Raw genomic sequence first — 25904 nt, forward strand, 5'->3', positions numbered from 1 at the left:
TCATTTTTATTCTCTTAACTTACAGTTAACACTAATAGGACAAGTGCATTAAATATGAAGTTGCCATTTTTATACAGTACTATCATTTAGTTACTCAACTATGATGAAATACCATTTATATTATATGCAGGTTAGATTCTTCAGAGTAATAGTACTCAAACAATAATATGGAAATCATGTTTTGTACTAGATCAAGATACGATGGCCACAGTCCAGTGGCTGTAATATGCACACAAGCTCTGTGCATTTAGCGACGTATTCCTCTATGCTGCACACGTTTAAAATCCCTGTGGGTGTGCAAATCTTTCCCTTTTGCAATAGAACACAAGGCCCATAGGATCACAGGCCTTTGTACTGGACCCCAATCTACTATTTGAAGAAAATATTATTTTACAGTATACATCAAAACAGTATATTTATACTGGCCCTGCAGAGAATATAATCCTACTAACAGCAACAACAAATTACTGTAAGATTTCTACATGGTTAACATTTAGCCCATAAGCACTTTTGTTACCAAAAAGGTATACAATTTTAGGGATAAAGTAGATGAATAAATACTAAAGGCACTGAGGCTAAGTGTACAGTATCAGTTTTGCCTTTCAGTTTACAACAATTATTTAAATATTATGTAATCTGAGCTCTGTACTAGATCATCAAATTAATAATATAGTACCTTTTTAAAGTTTCTTCTTAGCCAGTTTAATTTACTTTTGTTAAATGTTTACAATTGCTGACTTGAAATCTGATAAATATTTATACAGGAGGCATTTGCATATAGCTGAGACAGAACAATGTTGCATTATTTTCTACTGAGAAAAACAATCAACATAGATAGATAGTTTGGACAACAGCAATAGGAAATTATTAATGATAGTCTTCAGCTTTGTGTTCCCAAAGGCTTTTATTCTTAAAAGTTTGCTTAATAAGATGACTTGTAAATGTGAAAAGAATAATCAAAGAGCTTTATGGTATAGTATGCTTCTAATGTAAAGAGTTTGAAATAACTGTAATAGCAAGCAATTGCAAGTACATTTCTATACTGCTTATTAGTGCACTTAAGCACTCCCTAAGCAGTTTACAATGTGTAAGCTAATTGCCCTCAACAAGCTGGGTACTTATTTAAGTGACCTCGGAAAGATGACAGGCTGTGTTGACCCTGAGCCCCTGGCTAGTATTGAACCCACAACCTTGTTGTTCGTGAATGAGTGGCTGCAGTACAGGCATTTAACTACTGCGCCACCAGGGCTCCTTATAAGTATTTTTTAAAGCTATTAGACAGTATAAAGTTGTGCATCTTCAGATTTCAAGTATTCTAATGCTGTTTGTAAGTTTTCTTCTTCAATTGTATTCTGGATATGCAAACTTATTTTCCATAGTTTGCAATTTGCACACTGTTCCTATTTAATATACAGCGAAATGTTCCTGGTTGGATATCCCAGTATTTTACAGGATTGTTGAATAAGCTAATGCCACTGTATAATGTCTTCTTTAGTCTTCCTCCTGTTGGACAAAAATCATTCACTCCCACTTTTGAAATACTATTAGAATGAAGGAAGACTACCTGCAGAAGGACAAAAGAAAAATAAATCAAATAATTTGCATACAAGAAATACAGGAATGACATAGGGCTGAAGCACACGGCCCCAAAGGAGCAACCTCTGGCTGCTCCGCCCCGATTGTGCAGGGACTCTTGCAACTGCACAACCTGCTTCCAATATGGGCTGCCACCACAGTCCCAAGCAGGCCACCTGCAGGAGTGGGTTTAATCCGCTCCTAAAAGGTTCTGCCCTTGCCTGTGCATCATCTAAACACCACGCCCCCAAAGCAGCCGGAAGCCACTTTATTGGGCCCGTGCATTTTTGGCCATAGGCATTGATTTCCTCATTGAAAAAAAGATATGCAGACTAATCCTAGAATGTTTCCACAGATATCCTCCCAGATAAATGTGCAAAGATTTTAACCTTAGACATCAAGACATGGAGGGGAATGAAGATTTGATACAGATGCAGGAAAACATATTCAGATTTGTTTTGTTGTAAATTTTTTGGTAGTAAGTAGAGATTCACAAAATTATTAAGTGCTCAACAAACATATGATTTAGAAATAAAAAATAAGAAACCTCTGAAACTAACATGTTGAATGTGAGTTTATTGTAACCTAGGGAACATGATATTACTAAGGACTGAAACAGACGGGCGTAAAAAGCTGGCTTCTGCGTAGCATTTAGATGACACACATCCCCAACCCATGCGAAAACCATCATGGGGTTGCTCCCAGGCCACCTAAAGGATTGAGTCATGTGCTTGCCATGGTCCCTCGACTCTCTGGGTGCTCCTTTCTGCCCGTCTGTTCCACCCCAAAGTCATAATTACAATGTGGACACTAATGCAGGTTATCACTTATCATAATTTTGAAATTAGATATGTATGGGCAAAGGAGGGTTGCTTGCATGAGACAGGGGAATGGAGGAGAACTTTGCAAACCTAAGCATTCCTAAGGAGACAGGTAGTATTATACCAATACTGAATATGTTTTGAGTTGTGTTCTTTGCTGCTGCTGGATGCTTGCTTTTGATTCTCTAAGTATGCATATTTCACTTTATGCTATACTCTAGGAATATTGTAAAATTAGTATTAAATAATCTTACAGTCCCAGTATTACAATTGTGCAGTAATGTATCATTACAAGAAAAAATGCAAGAATAAGCTATATATGTATTATGCAAGATACATATAATAAATAAATAAATAAATAAATAAATAAATAAATAGTTTATTTATATTTCCCACCTCTCCCTGCAGATCGAGGCAGGATTACATCCAATAAAATAAATACAAAATCAAATAGGTATAGGGAGATCAAGATTTTACATATAGGGAGATCAAGATCAAGATTTTAAAAACTAAATGATGTATTACCTGCAGATATTTCAGGTCTGGAAGACCAGATGGCACTTTTTTCAGTTTGTTCTTTTCTAAATGTATTTCTCGTATGTTTGGTACACTGGAAAAGCTTCCATTTTCGACTTCTTTAATTTTGTTGCTTCCCAACCCCAATCTAGAGATAAATTAATAAAGTTAAATTGAAGTAGCTGGCACAAGATGCTTTATCATAGAATCATAGAGTTGGAAAACCCACAAGGGCCATCCAGTCCAACCCCCCCTGCCATGCAGGAACTCAGAATCAAAGCATCACCTCTGTTTAAAAACCTCCAAAGAAGGAGACTCCACCATACTCCGAGGGAATGTGTTCCATTGTTGAAAAGCTCTTACTGAGAGTCAGTTCTTCCTAATATTGAGGTGGAATCTCTTTTCCTGTAATTTGAATACATTACTCCAGATCCTATTCTCTGGAGCAGCAGAAAACAAACTTGCTCCATCCTCAATATGACACCCCTTCAAATATTTAAATATTAAAACAGGGCTTCTTCCTGTTAAAATTCATTTTGTTAGTTTTGGCCCAGCCTACTAATCTAATAAGGTCATTTTGAATTTTGATTTTCTCCTCTCTGGGATATTAGCTACTCTTCCTAATTTGGTGTAATCTGAAAATTTGATAAGCATGTCCTCTATTCCTTCATCCAAGTCATTGATAAAGATGTTGAATGGCACTGGGCCCAGGACAGAGCCCAGTGGGACCCCATTGGTCACTTCAAGATGAAGAGGAGCCATTGCTGAGCACCTTTTGGGTTCGGCCAGTCAACCAATTACAAGTCCACCAAACAGTTGCATTGTGCCCACATTTTACTAGCTTGTTTGCAAGAATATCATGGCGGACCTTGTCAAAGGCCTTCGTGCATCCAGGTTATGCTATATCCACAGCATTCCTTCATCTACCAAATTGGTAATTTGATAAAAAAAAGAGATCAGAATAGACTGGTACGACTTGTTTTTGAGAGACTCATTTTGCCTTTTTGTGATTATGACATTCCTTTCAGATTCTCTGTTTAATGATCTGCTCTAGAATCTTTCCTGGTATTGATGGGTGTTAATTGTTGGGATCCTCTCTTTTTCCTTTTTTGAAAATGGGAACAACATTTGCCCTCCTCGAGTGTGCTGGGCCTTCTCCTAGCACTTGGAACCTATTTGATACAAAGAAAGTTGTATAAATACAGTGGGCACTTGGTATCCATTAAGGTTTGTTCCAAGTCCCCCTATGCTACAAAATCCATGGATTCTCATGTCCTTATATCTAATGAGTTTTTTTGTTTGTTTGTTTTTTGGTGGGGGAATATTTTTCAAGCCATAGTTGGTTGAATCTGTGGATACAGATACATTATTGTGGACTTCATTAGTATGTTTTAGACTTGTGAAATTTGCAACATTGTCTCTTTTTATTCTGGCTCCAAGAGAAAAATACTGAAGATGCCTTTTTAAAGTATCCATCCTTTTTTCCATGTACTGTACTATCTATCAGACTTTCCTCTAGTGTTATTTTTTGTTTTAAGAGAGTTCAGTTTTTACCAGATGTAGCTGCAGTTGAAGGTGATACATACTACTACACACCAGGATTGTGCCTTTTGTGAAAAACACATGAAATCTGATGCACATATATAGTGCGTCCGTGCTATAGGCGGGCGCCCCATACATGGCTTCCTGCTTACACAGAAGCTGTGCAACGGGAGAAAGAATGGTGCACGCCCCTGCGGCGCACACACTCTCCCACACCACAAGCCCCATTCAATTGAATGGGACTTGAGCATGCACATTTTTCGGCTTACGGGGGGGGGGGGAGGTGGAATGGATCCCCCATGTAAGCCAAGGGACCACTGTACTGCACAATCATATCAACCATCTCAGATGTAAAACCAAAGCTATGTTTGAATAGTAATGGTCATTTTTTTATATGGCCACCAGAAGAGTAATGTAAAGAATGAGTAATATGCCAGTTATGAGTATCATTGATTCCTGTAGATATGTTTAGTTTGATACACATCCCTTTTCATAAAGTATTGCTTGGGTTGATGGTAACTCCTCAGTGCTCCTCACCTTGTTATCACTGGCTGCAATTCTGGGAATTGTAGTTATGGCACCAGAGCTCTCTGGCAGAGAAGGCTTAATTTATCACAGTTCTCAGAATTCCATAGCACTGAGCCATGGCAGTTAAAGTAGTGTGAAACTGGATTATTCTTGCAATGCAAATGCAGCCACTGTTAGCTTTCTAGTATGCAAAGGATCTTGTCGCACCTTTGAGAGTAATTAAAAGAAAGAAGCTGGTAGCATGTTTTTAGTAGCATGTTTTTAATCCTACTTCCGCAGATGCATGAGGTGGAATGGAGAGTCCAGATACAAGTTCAAAGCCTTGATGCAAACCCAGATGCCAATTTTGCCCACATATCTATTCAGGAAATGTCATCACAGGACTTAATGACATCACCCACAATATTAGAGGGACTTTCATTTGCTTTTCCTCCAATGTGATTTATGCCATCCTATTTCAGCAATGCCCCTTAGCACTCTACATTGGGCCAACACATCAGTCCCTATGCCAAATGGACAGAAATCAGATATTAGGAATGGGAATATACAAAAACCGGTTGCGGACCACTTAAATCTTCCTGGGCATCTATCTTGAACCTCAGAACAGTGGTCCTTGAACAAAAAGACTACAAAGCGAGATTGGAAAGAGAAATAGCAGAACTGGAATTTATCTACACATTCCAGTCAATCAGCAGTGGGTTGAACAGAGGCCATGGTTTCCTGGCACACTACATACATTTCTACATTATCTAACCTTCCTGCCTTTATGAGGGCACCCTTCACCACCACATCTCCTCTCTGGGTCCCACGGCTACATTCCAGTACTCATTCATATGGTAATCTACTCTCTTTGGCTTTAGGCAACATCCTTCCTCCTTCCTTTGTCCTGCAATGACTGTCATTAAAACTGAACTTTACACCTCATCTCCATACTCACAGGGTTTTGAATTTCAGTTGATTTTCTCACACACAACTGGTTTATATAGTTCTGACTCTGGACTCTCTACTCTACCTCATGCATCTGAGGAAGTAGGCTCAAATCTACAGAGGCTCATGCTACCAGCTTCTTTCTTTCAGGCCCTGTGTAGACTGCTCTTAAAGGCCAGCTTGAGGGCGGAGTTAGAGTGTAGTGTCCACATGGTGCGCACCCTGACTCTGCTCCCAGGGCGGCGAGATGCCATGCGCCCCTCCACACAGCGTGCGGCATCATGGTGCTTCTCTATGCTGCATCTGCATTGCAGCATTGAAGGAGCACCGTAAAGCTGTGGTACTGCTTTTTACGCTCTTTTTGCATCCTGCAAAGATTGGGGCTGTGGCATGTGGTTGCCATGGCCCCAATCTGGCAAAAATGGAGGCGGCTGTAGGTTTCCCCTTAGGGGTGATCTGCACAGCCCCTCAGTTAGTCTCAAAGATTCCTTTGCTTACTGGTTTTCCAGACCAACATGGCTATGTCTTTGAATGTTAGCTTTCCAGTCACTCTAATTTGGTTATGTTAGAATTGTTGATGCATCGGCCATAGATATATTTGCTGAACTAACATTTAGAAATACATTCCAAGCTGTTTTTTTAATGCTATTTCACTAATATTGGCCACAATTGTCGCAAACACACTGAATACAAGATATTCCTTTGACCTTTCAAAACCAAGACTATTGCTATACCAAAATTGTTCTAGTTAGTATTCAAAGGGATCTTGTAGCATCTTTAAGGCTGAGGTCCAAAACAGACTGTAGAAATAATCCAGTTTGGACTGGATTATTTCTGCAGTGTGTTTTGTACCTGTAAGAAAGAAGTTGGTAGCATGAGCGTTCACATGCTTGGATCTGTATCTGAGGAAGTAGACTCAAGTCTACAAAGGTAATGCTATAAGCATATTTCTTTCAGTTAGTCTCACTGTTAGTTGCACACTGATTTTCCAGACTAACATGGCTATGCCTCTGTTCTAGTTAGGACACTAAAACAGGATAGGCTGCTTTTGTTACTTGAAAAATTCATCAGTGTCATTCTGACTCTACCTCACTGAGGGATTGCTAGAGAAACTGCAATTAGCCTTCCCTCACGTGTCCTTAGTTTTCCACGTAGTATCAGCTGCAGACCGTTGAACAATAATTTTTGTGTCAAAGACAAGAAGATCATATTTTTGAAGCTCCTATCCTGTACTATAATGAGACTCCACATAAGATTTGCAAATGACTACTAAAAACTTTCATTTGCTCATGATCTGCATTTTTTCTCTGTTTTAGTACTTCCACATAATGTCTTGAGATTCTTTACATAGCCTTTAATTTCCACTAACAAAGCTGCTGGGTTATTTTCCATAACAAACAAAAGTAACCATAGTTTCAGTGGAGAATGAGGATTGATACTGAAATTCGGTGTGTTGTTGGTACTTCTGATACATGCAGAAACCAACTGAAAATAATTAATTAGACTTGTATAACATACTGTAGAAATTTACCTTACTGATTCAGGGAACAATAACAGAAGGGAAACTTCCATCTTGGGGAACACGAAAGTGTTGTTAATAATGTCAATGTATTATCTGTTCTAATCACTGCATTATTTTTTGAAAAAAATTGAGAAAATATGAAGTATCTATATCATAAAATTATTGAAACATAATTTCTCATATTTTACCTTTGAAGATTTTTATAGCGAATAAAATCCTCAAGCTCAATTCCAGAAATTTTGTTGTCATCTAAGTGGAGTTCCAGTAGGCTAGATGGCAGCCCTGTTAAGAAGCAGTGGAAGCAAGAGAGCGAAATTAGAAAAAAATATTTTCAAGGTATTATTGTGCTACATATAGTCCTGGAATAATATGTTGAAATCTTGGTATATACAGCTCTTTTCAAAGTTACATAGTACGCCCTTTCCTTACATGAGGGATCCATTCCGAAACCCCGTCTAAGGCAAATACCGCATATGCTCGAGCCCCATTGAAAACAACGGGGCTCGTGCATGTGGTGCAGTGTGGGCACCACGACCACATGCGCCATTACTTCTTCCATTGTGTGGCTTTCAGCGTAAGCTGAAAGATAACGCGGGCACACTGTAGTTGTAACAGTGATAGCTGATCACCTGGACACATGGCGCTGATCCCAGATAATTACTAAATTATGGAGATGCTACTGCTACTATCGAGTTGCACCATAAAAAGGAAAAAGCAAAGGTTTCCCCTTGACATGAATATCTAGTCGTAACCAACTGTAGAGGGCAGTGCTCATCTCTGTTACTAAGCCGAAGAGCCAGCAATGTCCGAAGACGTTTCCAGTCGTCATGAGGCATGACTGCATGGAACTCTGTTTCCATCCCACCAAAGTGGTACCTATTTATTTACTTGCATTTGCACGCTTTTGAACTGCTAGGTCAGCAGAAGCTGGGACTAGTGATGGGAGCTCATTCCGTCATGTGGTGCTTGGGCCTCGAACTGACAACCTTACCATCGTCAGAACTGGTGTCTTAATCACTAAGCCAATGCATCCCTAAATTACACCATGGCAACCCCATATCCCTAGGGCCCACTTTTTCACATATGGGTTGGGTACACTTCTGTAAATCTGTGTTGCATCATAAAAGGCCTCTACAGTAGGCCCTTGGTATAGATTAGGATTTGGTTCCAAGACGCGCCACCTATACCAAAATCCATGGATCTTGAAGTCCCATTATATACAACTGAGTAGTAAAATGGTGCCCCTTATATAAAAGGGCAAAATCAAGGTTTGCTTTTTGAAATGGGGGCGGTATATTCAAGCCATGGATGGTGGAATCTATGGATGCAGAATCTGTGAATACAGATGGCCAATTGTACTAAGTCAGTCCATTGGTACATGCATTTTATACCCCCTCTAAAATCAGCAAAAACAGGCAAGTTGTATGAAATTTCTCTGCTCTTGGTGGGCAAATTCCCTTTTCGTTTAATAAAAATATGTGATAATTGTCACCACATGTAGGATTTTTTCAAAGGATGTAGCAGTTACAAGTTTATAATTGTCAGGGATATTATGACAGTATATAAGCTATGGAAAATTGTAAGCATAATAGTATCCTTGTTGTGCTCCTTTAATGCTGATTTGCAGAATCATTTTCCAAGTTAAATCAGAACAGTTGGCAACTGTGCCCAGTGAATAGCCAAAAAGTTGTTTCTGTGGTGTGCTTTAAAATAGAAGACATTGAGCACTATTAGATTGCAAGGCTTTCTGTTTATTATTTTCATTTATCTGTTTTCTGTACTGTACCATGACCTCAAGCATGCCTCTGGTTTTCATTGCGGCTTAGGAAAATATTAAATCTCCACTGCTGTTAGCTCTGGCAGCACTAGTATGAAAATACCAAAGAACAGTTTCCCCTCCTTAGCGTTCCAATTCTGCTTATATTTTTCTAGTGTAGGTAGTAATGTGCTTTGCTGGTCATAAATTGGTGAATTAGGCAAGAACATTTTATCACAGAGGCCAGAATCCAGTGAGGTATATCTGCTAATGGAACTGTGGCTTTCCCAATGTACTCATGAAACACCCCCAAAACATCCTTTGCTGGGGTAGAATACTCTCTGAACAGGGCCGAAGGCTATAGAGAAGAGACGGGGGAAAGGGTTCAACTTTGATTTTAGGCCACACGTGGGTTGCTCCATTTAATATGAAAGATAGTTTGTATACTAAAATTCCCATTGTGATTTTTACATAGAAGTGTGGATTAGCATTTTCTTAGATAGGTGAGGAACCATATCAGTAATGTGTTTTTCTAGGAAAACGTAATAAGATGTTAGCACTTCAAAAGTGACATCCACTTTGAATTAGGGTCTTGTCCAAAAGTATATTAGAAATGCTTAGGCCCACTGAAGCGTATGGTTTTCTGAAGGTGAGGCCACATTCCTATATCCATCTTGAACAAAGCTCCTCTGGGCTCAGTCTACTTATGAGCAGATGTTTATAAGGCTGCACTGTAACATGTGTTGCAATCCCAAACACATTTATTAGTAAAAACCATCACTGAACACAGTGCAGATCTGAGGGGAAAAAATGTTATAATACTATGTATATGGGTACAAATTACGATATAATCTTAATAGTTATCTTTTAGGAGTTCAGGTCACCCTAGCACTAAGCAACAAAGATGACAATGCTTACTAGCTGCTTTCCTGAACTTTGTCTACTAAGTCATAAATAGATGCATGTTTTCATCTGTATAGTTTTTTTTTATTTTGGAGGAAAACGGTTCTCCAAAAATTGGACAGAGGAAAATTTACAATTTTTTCAATGCCAGTAAACTGCTATAACTAAAACATGATCTTCCCATTGCCTTTTATGCAAACCTGTTGAGAAATGTGTTGTGGTTTGTTTTTTTCTAGTTGCTTCCTCTTCATTAGTTCTTCAGGGGACCATTCATCTTTATTTCCATACATTTGAATAACCATTGTGGTGAATGTCAGTTTTCTATACCTTGTGGCATACACATCCTTGTTAAGACTGTTTCCCCCTATCACTGTCTGCCCGTCCACATGGGTATTATTTGCTCTTCTGTGGTTGACCATGGTGTGCTCACAGATTTGTGGATCTGAAGCACAATACACTAATGTTTAGGTTAAATTTATATTACTTGTAGATCACAGTGATTTTGAATTCATTAACATGATGACCATAATGCAAAGAATTATTTAAAACATTTGATTTTAACATAAAAATTTACCATACCTTTAGGAATAGAAGTTAATTTAGCTTCCGCAATTCTTATATGATATGCTGTCACACCTTCAAAAGCCCCAGGTTCTATTCCTTCATTATCAAGAGGATTTGCACTCATCTCTGCCAAAATAAAGTACTTTATAACAGTTGTAGTTCATAGCGTTTTAAGGCTGCTTCTTCATCATGCTAGAACATGCCCAGCATTAATAAAGGAAACTGTCTTTAAAAATGTATAATGTACCATGGTTTCCCTTGTCAGAAACATCCACTATACTCTACACACCTCTAGATAAGAGGAAATGGCTTTCATTTAAGAGGGTTTTAGTGACAAAAATTGAGCCCCACCATCACTTATTTAACAGTTAAGCCATGCCATGTAGCTTAGGTCTATGATTTCATTCATTTTTACGGGAAGACACAGCCACATCACCAAAAATCAAAACATCAAGATACATCAAAGCTTCTAAAATGTCAGGGAACACTTGCTCTTGGTTGCATGCAGTTCTTTCAAAAGCTTCAGCCACCCTTTCAAATAACAAACAATTCCCTAAGAATTAATTTCCCCAAGATGTAGAGGGGGCCCTAGCTTGAAAGGCTCTAACAGAAGATGAACAAAAGCTCAGTTGAGTTGTTTGGTAAGCATACAGTATGTAGTGCACATGTGAGGAAGGAAGCCCTACCCTCTCCATCTCTGTGTTTATCACTGAAAGCAACATGTGAGGATAAGATAATTTTGTCCTCTCCACTAAGGCTTTCCATGTGAGCCAGAAGACTATTCCCCCCCCCCCCCCAATATTCTGATTCTGAATGAGTGGGAATTATATATTTCCTGACTGTTCATTGTCATGGTCTCTTTGTATCACATAGTGTGTACCTGTGGAGATACACTGTTCAGCACCTTTTAGGTAGCTGAGGCCCAAGACAGATGGGCGGGAAGTGGCATGCTGGTGCCAATTCTAGGGTTCAGGAGCATGCACCAACCACACACTCCTGAACCCTAGCACGTAATGATGGCAGCCTCCTGTCTACATGGGAGCCGCCATCATGACGTAAGCGACACATCGCTTATGTCACTGATGTGCCACAGTGTGCAAATGGCGCGCTCATGACGTCCGCTGTGTGAACTTAAAAGAACCTGGTTTTTCCAGGTCCTTTTTGGTGTGGAGGGACGCTGCGCAGTTTGGCTGCTGTAGCATCTCTCGGGAACAAAAACGGGCGGCTCCAGCCCACCCTTTTGGGGTGGTCTGTCCAGCCCCTGAGAGTTTTAACAGTAGTTCCATTCCACTCTCCCATAATAACATGCATCTTCCAAAGTCTGTCCTCTCAGATTTTCTTTGTCCGCCACAATGGAAAAAATGGGAGTAATTCCACTCTAGCTATGGAGGGTTTAATAAAAGCAGCTTTGTGCTAACACTGAAAGTTAGTGTTTGACAACTAGTAGATAGTTAAGTTCAAAAGGACTAACAGACCAGGTGGGCATGTTTTGGACCTTCTGATGTAGTCCAGCTGGAGCTCCAACAGTCTTAGCAAGCATATCCAGTAGTATAAGACGATGTGAATTGCAGTCCAGCAACACAAAAGTGTCACAGATTCCCTGCCTCTAAACTAGACAACTAGTTTATTTTAAAAGCAAAACCATCTTTATGTAAGGTTGCATCTACCCTGCAGAAATAAACCAGTTTGACATCACTTCAACTGCCATGGCTCAATGCTATGGGATTCTGGGAATTGTAGTTTGTTCTGGCACCAGAACTCTGCTCAGCCTGTGTGAGATTGCTTTGTTTATACACCATGCTGCGCTTCTGTTGCAGAATATATTTGTTTCACACTGTGAATTCCTGAGTTGAACAAACCAATACTTTCTTGATGGAATTAGCTCATTTCTTCTGCCAGCTTGTGGGTAAAAATTGCTTATAGAAAATTAAGCAGTAGGAACGCATTATTTTATTTTGAAAATAAAATAATGGTGAACTGTACAAGGATTTTGACATTTTAGTAATATAAAATGACCAGAATTGCCTTTGTTGCTTTGTCCACATCTATGCTAGTTAATAGTCTGCCTTACCTTTAAGAAAAAGCATCTAGGGAGTCACACCTATGCTGATTTCTGGATTACTTAAATTTATATTATGCATTTTGACTTGTCAGGATTGCAGTAACTTGTCTGTCCTAGCAAGGAGAGTTTTATAGCTTGTAGGTACAAGTACAAAACACCATGAAGATTGTATGTCACATGCTATGTATAATGTAACAATAAAGCATTCTTTCACAAAAATGTCCACTAAAATATAAATGAATATTCAGCTTTGGTTTGGATTTCTTTAATCTATAATTATGAAAAACATGGTTTATGTACTAGTATTAAAAGCATTGCCAAATCATTTGTAACATTTTAAGTGACATAGACGCGTTACAGACTGCCCAAAACGGGCAGTCTGCTGCTGCCGCCGCCATTTACAGCGCGGAGGAGCCCCAGCGTACAAATCGCACGGCTCCTCCGTGCTGCAAAAAGAAGCCCCAAAATGGCGCTTCTCTTTGTGGCACGGTTATGATGCCATGAGGTGCCAATGGCGCACTCGCGGTGTCATTTGTGCTGTGCGCCGTGCAGACGCAATGCATCCGCTATGTCAAGATGGCGGCCCCCGTGTGGATGGGTGCCACCATTTTGTATGGACTCAGTCTGTACTAGGGTTGAGGGGCGTCAGGAAGTGACGCCCCTTCTCAACCCTAATACGCCCCTTCCTAAACCTAGCACGCCCCTTCGGCACATCTGTAACACGCCATAGTCTTTGCCTATTTCCACACCCAAATAGCTCCACCATTTAGCTTCTTGCTATCTTGAGGTCTCTGCCTAGACTATCAAGACAGCTTGATAGATAGCTATATATTTACTGTTTTGTGCATTCTATTCATCTGGGCTTATTTAATGCTTAATTTCCAATGCATTGCTTATGGCTGAAACAGTTTTTATACAGTAGCTTGATGCAAATAAACACACTTACCTAAAACGTGCAAAGACTTCATTCCTTTAAATGCTTCTTTGTGTATTTTTTTAACTTTATTATCATGAATTCTTAACTCAGCTAAACTTTTTGGCAGATTGGCTGGAATCTCCGTTAAATGATTATGAGACAAGTAGAGGCGTCGCAACTTCTTTGTTGATTGAAACGCTTTGGGGTGGATTTTAGTTATCTTGTTGTTGTTCAATGCAAGTGCCTAGTAAAAATGTGATAAGATGGAAATACAACATGTAACTTTAAGATCTTTACTCATGAGAAGGGTATTCTATTTTTATAAAAAAAAAAAAAATCAGCTTAGTTTTTGAAAGTGTGTGTTAGAAAGCGAAAAAGAAGCTCCAAGGAGTAATAAGTTGTACAAGGAGGAACATTCAGAATTCCAGGATGTGAAATAGGAAAGACTCTCAGATATGCTTTAATTGCAGGTTTATACACTGATGAGGTTGGGCTAAATGACTCTTCGTGTCCCTTTAAGGTTCTATGACTCTGTTTTGGTGTTGTTGTTTTTTTGTAAAGAAATGCGTTGTGCAGCCCAAACCTACACATGTTTTCTCAATTGTGCGCTATGGAAGTAAGACACAGTGGTATAGTTTTGTGTGGAAGTCAGTATGTTCTCCACTATGTGTGTTTGGGATCAGAAATAGATATTTTCTTCATTGAAGCAAGAGGGTATTTAATAAATATTACTGATTGATTGAAGATTTATAATACTGCTTTTCAATTCAAAAATTAAGAGCAATAGTCTATAATCTTTGTTCTGAGCTAATTGATCATGGTTGACTCCCTTGTTTTATAGGTTGAGTTTCCCATACTCAGAATTCCAAAATGTGAAATATTCCAAAAACTAAAATTATCCACAAGGGTAGTTGAAATAGTGACTCCTTTGCTGTGCATGAAACCAAGTTCAGTACACAACTTGGTTTCATGCACAAAAATTATTTAAAGTATTAGGTATAAAATTACTTCAGACTATGGAGCGAAACAGGTGGGCAGGAAGGGGCGACCTGAAGCCCCAAGGGCGCCTGCTGCCATGGTCCCAGATGGCAAGAAGTGGAAAAGGTCTGCTTCTTTTTGGGCTGCCTTAGACTGCCCCGGAGCAGCTTCAAGGCAGCTTCTGCTCAGGTTGGGGCATGTGTCATGTAGTCGCCACGCCCCCAAGCTGCACAGAAGCCAGCTTTTTAAGCCTGTCTGTTTCGGGCCTTTGTGTATAAGCTGCCTATAAAACTTTTTAAAAAATTATCATGTTTTGACTTTTGTCTCATCTTTTAGATATGTGTTTAGATATGTATATGCAAATACGTATTCCAAAATCCAAATCATTTCTGGTCCCAAACATTTTAAATAAGGGAGACTCAACCTGTACTGATTATAGAGTTGGAAGAAACCACAAGAGCCATCCAGTCCAGCCCCCTGCTATGCAGGAACTCACAATCAAAGCAACCATGACAGATGGCCATCCAGCCTCTGTTTAAAGACCTCCAAAGAAGGAGACTCCACTACACTCTTAGGGTGTATGTTCCACTGTCAAACAGCTCTTTCAGGAAGTTCCTCCTAATGTTTATTCTTTTCCTGTAGCTTGCTTGCATTGTTGCAGGTCCTATTCTCTGGAGCAGTAGAAAACAAGCTTGCTCCATCCTCACTATGACATCCCTTTATATAGTTAAACAAGGCTATCATATCACCTCTTAACCTTCTCTTCTCCAGGCTAGACATACCCAGCTCCCTAAATCGCTCCTCATAGGGCATGGTTTCCAGACCCTTTACCATTTTAGCTTATCAACATCCTTATTGAATTGTGGTGCCCAGAACTGGACACAGTATTACATGTGAGGTCTGACCAAAGTAGAATACAGTGGCACTATTACCTCCCTTGATCTAGACACTATACTTCTATTGATGAGTGTTTATGTGTTATCTAGAATTGCATTGGCCTTTTTAGCTGCTGCATCAAACTGTTGACTCATGTTCAATTTGTAGTCTACTAAGACTCCTAGACCCTTTTCATATGTAGTCTTGTTAACCCAGGTGTTCCCCATTCTATAACTATGCATTTCATTTTTCTGCCCTAAGTGCAGTACCTTATTCTCTTTGTTGAAATTCATTTTGTTAGTTTTGGCCCAGCATTCTAATCTTTTAAGGTCATTTTGAATCTTGATCCTGTCCTCTAGGGTGTTAGATATTTCTCCTAATTTGGTGTGATCTGCAAATTTGATAAGTATGTCCCCTGTTCTTTCATCCAAAGATGTTGAATATCACTGGACCCAGGACAGAACCCTGTGGCATCCCACAGGTCACTTCTTTCCAGGATGAAAATGACCCATTGTTGAGCATCCTTTGGGATAACCTGCTGTTACCTGGAACTCTCACCTGACAAGAAGCTGATCATAATTTCTCAGTTTTTCAGCAGCATCAAGCTCTCTCAGAGCACTGACTAGATCCCCCCCCCCCCCCATTTTGATCAATTTCCTTTTCTGCCCTATTTTGGGTGATTATGGCCTTATAACTAAAAATTGCCTGTAACTGAAGAGAGGTTTTAACATATTTGAACCGTACTCTTTATTAACACTCAAAATAAGAGTGCACTAGGGCTCCTAAATTTCTGTTCTCTTTCTTGTGCTTAAATAGCTGGTCAGTATGGTGTAAATCCAATTCTTAGCCCCAATTAGAGTAAACCCACTGAATCAATGAAACACGTGATTCCACTCCAGTTTTCCTTTCTTCAATTTCCACACCTCCTTCCTCCAAGTCTGCTTTATATATGCTATGTTCAGCATACCGATTAAATAAATAATTTGATAAAAGGAACCCAATGGTTGTTTTTTTGGCTGTCCATGGAATCCTCAGCAATCTTCTCCAACACCACATCTCGAATGACCTGATTTTCTTCCTGTCTTCTTTCTTGACTGTCTAGCTCTCACATCCAAACATGGTAATAGGGAATGTGATGGCTTGTATTCTAACTTTTGTGCTCTATTCTGTATCTTTGCATTTTAGGATCTTATCTAGTTCTTTTATAGCCACCCTCAATTCTTAATCTTTTTTCTGATTTCCTGGCTACTGTCCCTGTTTCTATCTATCTATCTATCTATCTATCTATCTATCTATCTATCTATCTATTATGCTTTATATAGCGCTGTAGATTTGCACAGCACTGTACATACAAACAATAAAACAGATAAGAGTAAAGAATAAACCTGCCCATGGCATACAATCTAAGAAATAATAGCATACAGTAATGCATGTAAATAATACATAACAATACAGGAAAGGGTTCAATAAAACAGGCAACAAATTAAAAACGTCAAATAGCAAATAATAGTCACGCAATGCCTGGGAACGCTTCTCTGAACAGGATGGTCTTCAACTCACTTTTGAAAATGGTTAAAAATGTGCTGACCCGTGTTCGTGGGGGAAGGAGATTCCAAGAGTGAGGGGCAGCAATTGAGAAGGGACGAATCCGGAACGGGGCAGTGAAAATCCTAGGCTGGGACAGCAGACCTTGACTACTAGAACGGAGGGCCCTAGCGGGAAGGTGAGGAGAAAGAAGGTCTGATAAATAAGGAGGGGCCACCCCATGGAGGGCTTTAAAAGTCAACAACAGAAGCTTATACTGAATATGGAAAGGGAGGGGGAGCCAGTGAAGGGATGACATCAGAAGGAGAGATATGGTCGCAGCGGTGGGCGTATGTAATAATGCGCGCAGCTGAATGCTGGACAGAATCAATGTTTGATACAAGAACTCTTTTGCTGTTTCCATTTGTTCATTGTTTACACTGAATTTGAAGCCTGCTTTTGCACTTTCTTCCTTGATCTTCCTCAGTAGTTGATTCAGGTCTGTGAGGTTTTCTGCTATTATTATGGTATCGTCTATTGCTGATATTCCTTCCTTCTATTTTCACTCCTCCTTCTTCTATATCCAATCCTGCTTTTCTTATAATATGTTCTGCACATGTTGAATATGTAGGGTGATAAGATGCAGCCTCGTCTGACCCTTTTGCTAATTTGGATTCTGTTTCTACATGTTCTGTTCTGACAGTAGCTTCTTGTCATGAGTAAAAATTTGTCATCACAACTATAAAGACACTCCCATGTCTTTAAAGGCGTTCCATAGCTTTTCATCATCTATGAAGGCAAAGGCTTTGCTATAGTCTATAAAACACATGCTGGTTTGCTTTTCTAATTCCCTCATATGCTCCATTAGCCATCATATGTTTGCAGTGTTGTTCCTAGTGCCTAGTTCCTTTCCTGAACCCCACTTAGACTGTTACTGTCTTTCATTGAAAAGAAAGTTACGAATATTAAAAAGTAAACTTACATATAGTGATGTAAGTCCTTTGAGATCATTTTCCTTGACTTCTTTTATTTTGTTGTTTTGAAGATCAATCATGCGAGTATCAAATGGAATATTCTTTGGTATTGAGGTCAGACCTATTCATTAGGAATAAAATATAAAACTTAACCTATATATTTCCTAACAACAAAACACTCCAGTCTCCAAGAGTTTGTGTTTCTGTTTTGCAGTAAGTAAAATGGCATATTATTTTATTAATTATAATCTTTAATTTCCCCATAGTGTATCAAGTGGAAAAAATGGTCTCTCTGTTGTTCCTGCTAAAAGTTTATGTTAAAAATACTTATATCCTTCTAAAATATGTCACAAACTATCTTCTAGTTCCTCTTCTTCATCATTGTCTAGTTCTCGGAAGATGAAGATTTGTCTGGGTGAACAGGGTTGAAATTCCTGCTCAGCCATGGAAGCCTACTGTTTAGCAAAAGTCACATGCTCTTCAGAAGAAATATTGGAAAGAAAACCCTATGACAGGCTTGCCTCTAAGTAACAGTCAACTTGAAGGCATTAAAAACTAAAAACTAAATCAAGGGTGAGAATCAGATAGCCTTCCAGATGTTGTTAGATTACAGCTGCTGATAATCCTCACCATTAGCTATGTTAGCCAGGGCTGCTGAGACTTGCATCTGAAAACACCTGATTCCCACACTTGCTATATAGTGTGTGTATACAGTGGACCCTTGTTATACACTGGGGTTTGGTTCCAAGATCCCCCGTGTATAACAAAATCCGTGTATACTCAAGTCCCATTAAATATAATGACGTAGCAAAATGGTGTCCCTTATAAAAAATGGAAAATCAAGGTTTGATATTTGAAATTTATACTTTTTTTGAACATTTTCAAACCATGTATGCTTGAATCCGTGTATAAGAAATCCGTGTATAAGAAGGGCCGACTGTATAAAACTTAAGCAACAGAAAAAAATAGGAAAAAATAAAAATTTGAAAAATTAATCAACAATTTTGGAAATTCATAGAATTTATTGCAAAGACCCATGTCCAAATACCTCTTTTCACATTCGCAAGAACTTTCAGGTTTATATTACCATTTCCACCATTTTGTCTTCCAGCTTCAGTTGCTTGTTCTCCTCAAAGAATATCCCCAATAACCAGGAGTGGCTTTTTGAAGAGTGCTGGAAACTATGCCCATACAAACACTTTTAGAGTGGCTGCCTGCATCATCTCTATACTATCAATATATTTAGTGTTGCTGTTAATTTTGTATGTTTTTTTTTTTGTATTGCATTAAGTTTATGAAGAATATACCGTAATGGTCTGTACACTACAGATGTATTGGTTCCATAGAACAGGACCTGTGTAGTTTCCTTATACGCACACACATAAACATATTTGGAATAGATTGTTCTATAGAACATTCTGTTCCCCTTGACACAGTTGGAATTTGTTTGTTGTAGTGCTCCAGAGACCCTGACATGGATGATTAGAGGAGCCCTGGTGACACAGTGGTTAAAATGTCTGTACTGCAGCCACTCACTCATAAACCACAAGGTTGTGAGTTCAGTTCCAGCATGGGGCTCAGGGTCGATTCAGCCTTGCATACTTCTGAGGTCGCTAAAATGAGTACCCAACTTGTTGGGGGCAATTAGCTGACAGTTGTAAACTGCTTAGAGTCTAAGCAGTTTACAACTGTAAGCTAATTGCCCCCAACAAGCCTCAGAGGCTGCTTAGTGCGGTATGAAGCGGTATATAAATGAAGTTGCTATTGCTATGATGGGTGCTGTTGAAATAGTCTTTGCAAATTTATTAACTTGATGAAGTGATTGGAACCAGGGCTGCATCAGCATTGCAGAATTAATTCAGTTTGACACCACTTTAACTGTCATGTCTCAATGCTATGGAATTCTGGGAACTGAGAAATTAAGCCTTCTCTGACAGAGAGCTCTGGTGCCACAACAAATCCCAGGATTCCATAGGATGAAGCCATGGCAGTGAAAGGCATTAATTGTGCAGTGTAACAGCAGTAAATGAACCCCCAGACTAGATAGTTAAGCAAAGATAGTTAAGCAAAACTCTTACCATCTTTAAATAGTTTCACTTCATAAGTGTATTACATAGTCACAAAAATAAGCATGTGATGTCTGTGTTTGAACAAACATGTTTCAGTGACAAAATATTGTAGATTCTTGGTCTTACCCAAATCAGAGCAGTGGACAACTCTCGAGTAGCACTGACATCCAAAAGGGCATACTGGAAATATGTCAAAGGGTATTATGGATGGTCCAGCTGGGAAAAGAGAATTATCATCATCCTTGTCATCATCATCTTCATCGTCGTCGTCATCATCATCAAGGTCTTCCATATCCATTAGCATTACATTCTTGAAGCTGAAGTATGAGGGACTTATGAAAGGCTTAGCAGAACATAAAGCCAACAGAAGCAAAAGCATACATTCCTTCATGCCTTGAGGGTGCACAGTCCTAAAACAAAATACAATTTTGTGAATGCACAATGGAAAATAGCTCCCATTTAAGTTCTGATTTCCAGGAACAGTAGCAGATGCTGGTGTCAAGAAATGGAGTCACTCTAAATATTTTCCAAAATGATGTAAAGGATATTGCATTAGGAAAAGTTGGTTGATATGTCTGAGATCAGAGCACCTAAACTCTCAAATGCTCTGTCTCTTTACATAATGAATGAATCTGTCACTGTGGATCCCTTAAAGAACTGTGAAACCTTAGGCCCTCTAGATTTTTTTTGAACTACAGTTCTAATAAAATATCACTACATTAGTTAGGTTTGATCTAATGGGCCAGAGATTTCCTACCATTGCTTCAGAACCAGGCTTTCCAAACCATTTCTGCAGTATTACCTCTGTCTCCTCTCTTAGACTGAATCCTCACTGCCGAAATAATCCAGGTTCATAGAATCACAGAGTTAACTGCCATGTCTCAGTGCTATGGAATTCTGGGAACTGTAATTTTGTGAGATATTTAGTCTTCTCTGTCAGAGAGCTCTGGTGCCACAACAAACTACAATTCCCGGAATTCCCTAGCATTGAGTCATGGCAGTTAAAGTGGTGTCAACAGATGGAGCCTCAGAAAGCCATTCCACATCTCTCTTACAGTGACAAAGAAGACTAGAGCTTCACCTCCATGTCCCCCAGGTGACTTCATTATTGTTTTCTTTAGTTACACAAACTACACACCCTGCATAACACCATTGCTAGCCTGTTGCCACTCTTCTGGAAGTGCCAATGAGTTTATTTCCCAATAAATCTATAGGTTAAAGTCCCCTAGTACTAGATATTAAAGTACTGTATAGGACACCCATAGAATATAATGCCATTAGTAGCTTAAGGTGCTTGTGAAGTTTTACAGATACGAGAAAGAAAGAAAGATTTAAAGATTACAAGAGTAGTCCCAGAGGAGGCAGCGTTCAGTGAGTCCTCTTGGTTGAGAGTCTGGCTGCAACAGATTCCTGTTTATTTCTGGGCCACGGCTAACAAAATGAACTTCAACAGGGAGAAATGTAAGGTACTGCACTTAGGGCAGAAAAATGAAATGCACAGATATAGGATGGGGGACACCTGGCTGAACGAGACTACGTGTGAAAGGGATCTGGGAGTCCAAGTAGACCACAAACTGAACATGAGTCAACAGTGTGATGCGACAGCTAAAAAGGTCAATGCAATTTTAGGCTGCATCAATAAAAGTATAGTATCTAGATCAAGGGAAGTAATAGTGCCACTCTGTTCTGCTTTGATCAGGCCCCACCTGGAATATTGTGTCCAGTTCTGGGCACCACAATTCAAAAAGGATGTTGAGAAACTGGAGTGTGTCCAAAGGAGAGCAACTAAAATGGTGAAGGATCTGGAAACCATGTCCTATGAGGAACGACTTAGAGAGCTGGGGATGTTTAGTCTGCAGAAGAGAAGGTTAAGAGGTGATATGATAGCCCTTTTTAAATATTTGAAGGGATGTCATATTGAGGAGGGAGCAAGCTTGTTTTCTGCTGCTCCAGAGACTAGGACCCGGATCTACGGATGCAAGTTCCAGGAAAAGAGATTCCACCTCAACATTCGGAGGAATCTCCTGACAGTAAGGGCTGTTCGACAATGGAACACTCTTGCTCAGTGTAGAGTGGTGGAGTCTCCTTCTTTGGAGGTCTTTAAGCAGAGGCTGGATGGCCATCTGCCGGGTATGCTTTGATTGAGATTTCCTGTATGGCAGTGGGTTGGACTGGATGGCCCTTGTGGTCTCTTCCAACTCTATGATTCTATGTTTTCTAAGTTTTTATGTGCATTTGTGCATGCAGATTTTGTTTGCAGTTTAGCATTTTAATGTGTTCTGAAATATGGATATTCCCCTTCGAAAGGTAATACTGAAAACAGAAGTATGTAGCTCAACCTAGCCACTGATTTAGCGTCTGAGTAGTCTACTCTCCAGATAGAAACAGGAACATAATTATTGTTGTATTGTAATATCTGGTGGCATCCAACACTTTTGATGAACAAGTTGAATGAAAACAAAGGAAGGAGGGAACGCCATGACCTTTTGAATCTCTTAGATCCTTTCCATGAACCGCCTTAGCCTTGTCCGTCTGAGGGCGGGTACACAGTTACACTCAGTAATTTGGAATCATTTAGAATTAAGTAATTCAAGAAAATGACTACTCTGTTGTTCCATACCCATAGTCTCTTACCAAAAGAATCTTGTAGCATGTTAAGATTGAAACGTGTTGTTGTTGAAGTCTTCATGGCCGTAACTTCTCAGAGATGTGTATGTTAAGTGACTCTGAGCCCTTCTCTAATCCATAGCTGCATTTCTATTTTCTCCTTCACTGAAGAAACCAAGTTATTCTGTGGAGTTCTATGAGTTTTGGCAAAACACAGCAGAAAGGCCTTCCAGAATGTTTAAAACAAACATTTTAGTGTGTTTAGTTTCTTCTTTCATGTCCCCCCCCCCCAAGCTAAACAGGTAAGAACTGTGAGCAGTTAAAGAAACACACACTGCATTGTCACTGAAATGGCTTGGCTGTGTGAAAAGGCTTGTAGACTTTTGTTTTAACTTAAAATTACAGATGTATTAGCCTAGTGCCTATGTAGTTATAACTATTTCAATGTCTACAATATATACACACACATAATGCATAAAGGGGGGTTGTGTGTTGCAGTCCTTATAGTCTGTATCTTATAAACACTGGGAATTCCCAACTGTGGTTCTTTAACACCTGCCAAGTTTTCAAAGACATTAAAGCCTTGTTTTGAATCATGTCAGCATTTGTAATAGGGGAAAGTCTCCCATTTATACCCTTTCTGCATGTTATTGAAATGTGCTATTGACATAATGTCTTAAGAGTATCTTAATTAAGCATATTGTTCTTATGGATAAAAATTTTCTGACAAATCTGGCTTTGGCACAGGAAATCATGATTTCAGTGGAGGAAAGGGGATTTTGGTTCATACTGCCAACTTGGCATGGGGACTGTTATTACTTCTATAATTAACTTTACATAAGAAAGTTAAATTGAGTTGAGATGTTGGAGGATAGCTACCTCAGGTATATTGAAACATAAACCAGAGCCGTGAAGATCCGTTTTTGACTAACCTTTGCCAAATAATGTATATCCATAATATGTTTTTTTTCCTTTAAAAGAAGAGTATATTGGTTTTAAAATGCTAGCCAAGCCAAAGATGTATGTATGCATTCTAAAAATCATAGTGAAACTGTTATGCAAGTCTCCTTTGAATTCAGTGGAATTTACTCTAAAGTAGCCTAAATGATTTTCATAAATCAAATTTTGTGAAGCTAAATATGACAGGGTGATACACCATTCTTTTAAAAAATTCTATAGAATTTCATTATTTTCAAATGAATCAACTGGGATTAGAGCACAGGCACTTTCTCCACACTGCTATTTAGTACAAGAGATAATTCCACACCTTACAAGATATTTAATACATTGCCTGTCAAAACTAATGTATTTGGTGGAATATAGAACTTAGAATTTGTCTTTGGGTGAACTATGTGTACGTATGTTGTATTTCAGGTGCAAACAGCATGATATATAAATACTGGGATTGGACATATCTCAGTCATTAAAATGATTAATTCTAGAACAGAATGCAACACACTCATCATTCAGATTATATGCACACCTGTAATAATTCCATATTTACTTAATGTCCCAATGCTAATTACAAAGGCTTGAATCCAAGTGACAGAGATTTTCATCCAGAGGTGCACTCCCATCTGATTCACCCTCCACATTTGTTCTCCAGCCTGTTCCAGAGGGTTGGCAGACCCTCCAAAACAGCTTGGGAACCTAAAGGAGGGGGAAAGACTGTGAAAAATCACTGCCTCTTCTGTTAGCAGAGCACCCTGCTGGATAGACAACCCTTCTTGCAAACAGAGAAACTCCTTCCATCCTGGCAGGAAATCATTGGATGAAACACAGAATTTTACAATACTGTATATTGGGTGTGTGTGTGTGATGATATAGTTAACACTGAGGTACCTTCACAAAAAAAGGGTTTTTAAAAAGGCTGCTGCTCATTAACAATCTCAAGCAGGAGGTACAGAGAAGAATTTAACCTGGTTAGCAATGAAATGCCAATTTCCTTCTGGAGAGACATGGGAAATCCTTGCGTTTGTTAGTAACCCCAAATGACTGCACTGCACTGAATCCACAGAAGGAAATGAGTACCTTAAGCAATGCATTGTACTTTGTTCAGCATTTACCATTCAAACTTTCTCCTCAAACCCCAAAGTCTTTTTTGTGCTTATGTCCTTTGAGAAAATAACAAGTACTTCCAAGACACAAAGGTAAATAGACTTGCAGAAATATTATTTTATAATATTGCATATCCAAACATGCTTTAAACGCAGAGTTTGGGTTTGTTTTGGAGGAGAATAAGTGGACTTCCTCTGCTCAAAACATCATACAGGATGTACTTTATACTGAGTCCATGTTTTTATGAAATTCTGCTGTTCAATGAACTGCTTTCCTTTATCTGTAAATCTTATTTTACTTTGCATGGTAGTGATTGAATCTGTTTGAGTTATAAATATCAGGAAACATGACTAAACAAAAAAAAATCATTAACTTTGCAGTGCTGTACAGCCTACTGGAAATAATTTCTATTATTTTTGGTATGGTTTGCTTATTAGTAGTCATTCATAGGATTGTATCATAAGCATTCACAAAGCAGGACAGGCTTTTTTTCTGATAGAAAAAATTACTGTTCTATGCTAGACCAGTTTAAAAGATACACATTTATATTTCCTTTCTTGTCCTCAATATAAAACACTAATAATATTACTAATATATTCTCCTAATATTTACTTTAAAACATTTGACAGTAGTTAATCAAATTATGTTATCAGTCACTAAAACATGTTGCTAAATTAGAATACTGGTTGATTAAAAGTTTTCAAAAAGCATACCTTTCAAAGCTGTCAAGTCCTTCTAAAACAATATTCCACCTGAGAAATTTATTCCACTTCTTTACTATATAGAGCTCAGATTCAAGCTTGTAAAATGTGCAGTAAATAATAAAATAATAAATTAAAAAAAAAACACTTTAAAGTTCCTGTTGCTCCTGGCAGTCTGGGTGATACTTGAATAAACTGCTTCTGTGGATTAGTCTATCTGAGTACTGAAGAATGATGTTAAGAAACTTACTACTCATGTGTTATTCATCACTCCCTGTATCTCAGCCAAAACTTCTAGCTTAACTCTAGACGTCTAAGCAAAAGATGTGGTTAACTCTGAAGCCTAATAGTGAATGGCACAAAGCCAGTGCAAGCCCCATATGGTTCATTCAAGTCCATTTCTGATATGAAACAACACACTTATTAAAAAGAAATCTGCAGTATGCCATTCTTACATAAATGAAGACATGTGCCTCTGTCTAAGA

General features: G+C 38.9%; 2 protein-coding genes across 12 annotated transcripts in view; one reads left to right on the forward strand and one right to left on the reverse strand.

Annotated features, from left to right (window-relative positions):
- Positions 1-25792, reverse strand: ASPN (asporin). 4 transcript variants are annotated; one of them, XM_089523660.1, is made up of 8 exons: positions 25432-25792; positions 20180-20370; positions 17993-18105; positions 13663-13876; positions 10670-10780; positions 7620-7713; positions 2922-3060; positions 1-1564 (listed from the first exon to the last, which is right to left on the reverse strand). In XM_089523660.1, the coding sequence occupies exons 2-8, from the start codon at positions 20355-20357 to the stop codon at positions 1367-1369; spliced, it is 1047 nt and encodes a 348-aa protein (XP_089379786.1). In that variant the 5' UTR covers positions 20358-20370; positions 25432-25792; the 3' UTR covers positions 1-1366. The 4 variants fall into 4 exon arrangements, 3 of the variants coding, with proteins under 3 accessions (XP_089379786.1, XP_089379785.1, XP_089379787.1); XM_089523659.1 differs by having other exon boundaries at positions 20180-20463; XR_016281214.1 differs by lacking the exon at positions 1-1564 and adding an exon at positions 10291-10532 and having other exon boundaries at positions 2977-3060; positions 20180-20463.
- Positions 1-25904, forward strand: part of CENPP (centromere protein P) — a 264711-nt gene that overhangs the window by 140623 nt on the left and 98184 nt on the right. The window lies entirely within an intron of this gene.

Source organism: Sceloporus occidentalis, unplaced genomic scaffold, assembly GCF_023333645.1.
Source record: "Sceloporus occidentalis isolate IW3139 unplaced genomic scaffold, rSceOcc1.0.p SCAF_1, whole genome shotgun sequence".
In the NCBI taxonomy this organism is placed as follows: Eukaryota; Metazoa; Chordata; class Lepidosauria; order Squamata; family Phrynosomatidae; genus Sceloporus; species Sceloporus occidentalis.